Source organism: Eimeria acervulina, genomic scaffold, assembly GCF_000499425.1.
Source record: "Eimeria acervulina Houghton genomic scaffold, Eah_scaff1973, whole genome shotgun sequence".
NCBI lineage: Eukaryota > Apicomplexa > Conoidasida > Eucoccidiorida > Eimeriidae > Eimeria > Eimeria acervulina.
The window spans coordinates 209-2,988 of NW_013548772.1; the positions used below are offsets into that span (position 1 = coordinate 209).

The 2,780-nt window shown below is 54.1% G+C and overlaps 2 protein-coding genes across 2 annotated transcripts; both read right to left on the reverse strand.

The window, feature by feature from the left end:
- Window positions 1-233: 233 nt before the first annotated feature.
- Window positions 234-1,733, reverse strand: EAH_00064320 (hypothetical protein; the record flags this gene model as incomplete). The annotated part of the gene is made up of 4 exons (XM_013392981.1): window positions 234-329; window positions 575-683; window positions 1,032-1,227; window positions 1,540-1,733. Coding segments are annotated over 4 exons (595 nt in total), but the record flags the coding sequence as incomplete, so codon positions are not given.
- A 33-nt stretch (window positions 1,734-1,766) lies between these two features.
- On the reverse strand, window positions 1,767-2,250 carry EAH_00064330 (hypothetical protein; the record flags this gene model as incomplete). The annotated part of the gene is made up of 1 exon (XM_013392982.1): window positions 1,767-2,250. A coding segment is annotated over one exon (484 nt), but the record flags the coding sequence as incomplete, so codon positions are not given.
- Window positions 2,251-2,780: the final 530 nt, after the last annotated feature.

Genomic DNA, 2,780 nt, shown 5'->3' on the forward strand with positions numbered 1-2,780 from the left:
TGCTGCAGCTGCTGCTGCTGCTGCAGCAGGCTAAATAGGGGGCAGCAAAATCTCCAATGGCTAACAGAAACGCTTGGTTGTCTCGCGCTGCTGCAGCTGCAGCAGCAGCAGCAGCAGCAGCAACCTAAGCCCGTGCGACACTATAACCGGCACAGCAGCAACCTAGCAGCAAGGTAGCAGCAGCAGCAAGTTCGCAGCGAAATCAGCAGCACCAGCGGCAGCAAGTGGTGTACCTTTGCGTTCAATCTGCTGCCTTTCGTGCAGCAGCGCTCTCCTCTTTGTTGCTTCCAGCAAACGCTGCAGCGCCTCCTCACGTCGAATGCGCTTGTCTGCAAGACACAGCAGCAGCAGCAGCAACAGCAGCAGCAGCACGAGCACTAAAAGCAAGAGCAGCAGCAAAACTAGCAGACGCAGCAGCGCTAGCAGCAGTACTAGCACTAACAGCATCAGCAACAGCAACAGCACCATCACCAGCAGCACTAGCAGCAGCACTAGCAGCAGCACTAGCAGCAGCACTAGCAGCAGCACTAGCAGCAGCACTAGCAGCACTAGCAGCAGCAGCAGCAGCAAGTACCTGCTCTTGTTTGCTGCAGCAGGAGATGATGTTTTTGCTGCTCTTCTGCTGTTACTTCAGCCAACCGCTGCAAATATTGCGCTCGATATATGCGGCGGACCTCAGTTAGCTGAAAACAAACAAACAAATAAATAAATAAATAAATAAATAAATAAATAAATAATAAACAAAGAAATGCATGCAAAGATAATTCATAAGGGCCGTTGGTATTGAGGTGTCTTCACTTCTTAGCAGCAGCAAAAGAAGCAGCAGCAGCAGCAGCAGAAGTAGCAGCAACAGCAGAACCAGCAGCATCACCACCATCAACAACAGCATATGCAGTAGCAGCACTAGCAGCAGTAACAACAGCAGCAGCAGCAAATACAGCAGCAGAAGTAGCAGCAGCAAATGCAGCAGCCGCATATATACAGCAACAGCAGCATATACAGCAGCAGCAGCAGCAACAGGGGGTTTTCACCTGTCTCTGCCACATAAACAATTCTGCTTGATAAGGGGTTAACCCTTCTCGCAGCTTCGCCTGCTGCTGCTGCAGCGGGGCCTCAGGGCCCAGCAGAAACCTCAGCCGGTGCTGCAGTGCAGCAGCAGAGACAGACGGTACACCGCGCACTTGCTGCAGCACTTTAGGGGTTGGAGCAGCAGCAACAGGTATCTCCCTGCAAACAAACCACATGCATGTGCATCTTCAAACTGCTGCTGCTGCTGCTGTTATCTTCCTGCTGTTCTGAGTCTTTTGCTGTTGTGGTTGCTGCTGCTGCTGCATCAGCAGCATCCGTTGCTCTGTCTGAGCAGCATCTGTAGCTGCCCCAGCATCAGCAGCATCTGTAGCAGCCCCAGCACCAGCAGCAGCAGTAGCAGCATCAGCAGCAGCTGCCCCAGCATCAGCAGCATATGTAGCAGCAGCAGCAGCAGCAGCAGCAGCAACAGCAGCAGCAGCAGCAGGAGCAGCAGCAGCAGCAGCAGGTTACCTTGGCGGAGGCAGTAGGCAGAAGTGTTTCGCTTTGACTCTCTTCCGAACTGCTGCTTTGACGAGAGACTCATAACCCCCTACCCAGCGTTTAGGGGCCTCTCTTAAAGACCCGCGTTTATAATATCCAGGGGGCCGCAAGAAGCAAGCAGCAGACACTGCAGCACGAGGCAAGAAAGAAGCAGAGCTAGACATTGCTTTGAACAATCTTTATCTTACTCCTACTGCTCATGCTGCTGCTCCTCCTCCTCCTCCTGCTGCTCTTGCTCCTGCTGCTCTTGCTCCTGCTGCTCTTGCTCCTGCTGCTGCTGCTGATGCTGCTGCTGCTGATGATGCTGCTGCTGCTGATGATGCTGCTGATGATGGGGATGATGCTGCTGCTGCTCGTGTTCCTGCTGCTAGTGCCGCTGCTGATGATGATGATGATGATGCTGCAGTTCCTGCTGCTCCTCCTGCTGTTGCTGCGGCTGATGATGGTGCTGCTGCTGCTCCTGTCGCTATCGTGGTTGCTGCTGCTTCTGTTGTTGTTGCTGCTGTGGTTGTTGTTGTTGTTGTTGCTGCGGCTGCTGCTGCTGCGACTCCGGTGTAGCGCAATGCTGCAGCAGCTGCTTGTCTTCTTCCTTCTGCTGCAGATAAAGACACCTTCTTGCTGCTGCTGATGCTGCTGTAATGAGCAAATATCTTCAGTTTTGCTGCAGCAGGCCGCAGCCCCCTAGCAGAAACTGCAGCAGCAGCAGCAGCAGCAGCAGAAGCAGAAGAAGTGAGTGTGGTGTTGTTAGACAAGCATATATCTAGAATCACAAAGATCTATAAGCGGCTGTGCTTCATCTTATGTAGAAGCCTCTGCTGCTGCTGCTGCTGCTGCTGCTGCTGTTGGGGGGCCCCCCGGGGGCCCCCCCACTGCAGGGTTGTGCTGCTCCCCCTGTTTGAAACAGAAGTTAAAATTACACCAAGACCTAAACCCTAAACCCTAAACCCTAAACCCTAAAACCTGGTGTTGCCCTTGTGAGGTTGCTGCTAGAGCCTCTGCTGCAGTACCGGCAGCAGCAGCAGCAGCAGGAGCAGCAGCAGCAGCAGCGGTGAGCAGGCGGCTTTTCTCAGGGCACCTTGGCTTCGCCGCCAGACAGAGGGAGGCTTAAGCTGAGCCCAATTATACCCATTGCTGCTGCTGCTGCTGCAGCTGCAGCTTGCAGCAACTCCAGCAGCAGCAGCGTCAGCAGCAGCAGCGGCAGCTGCTGCTGC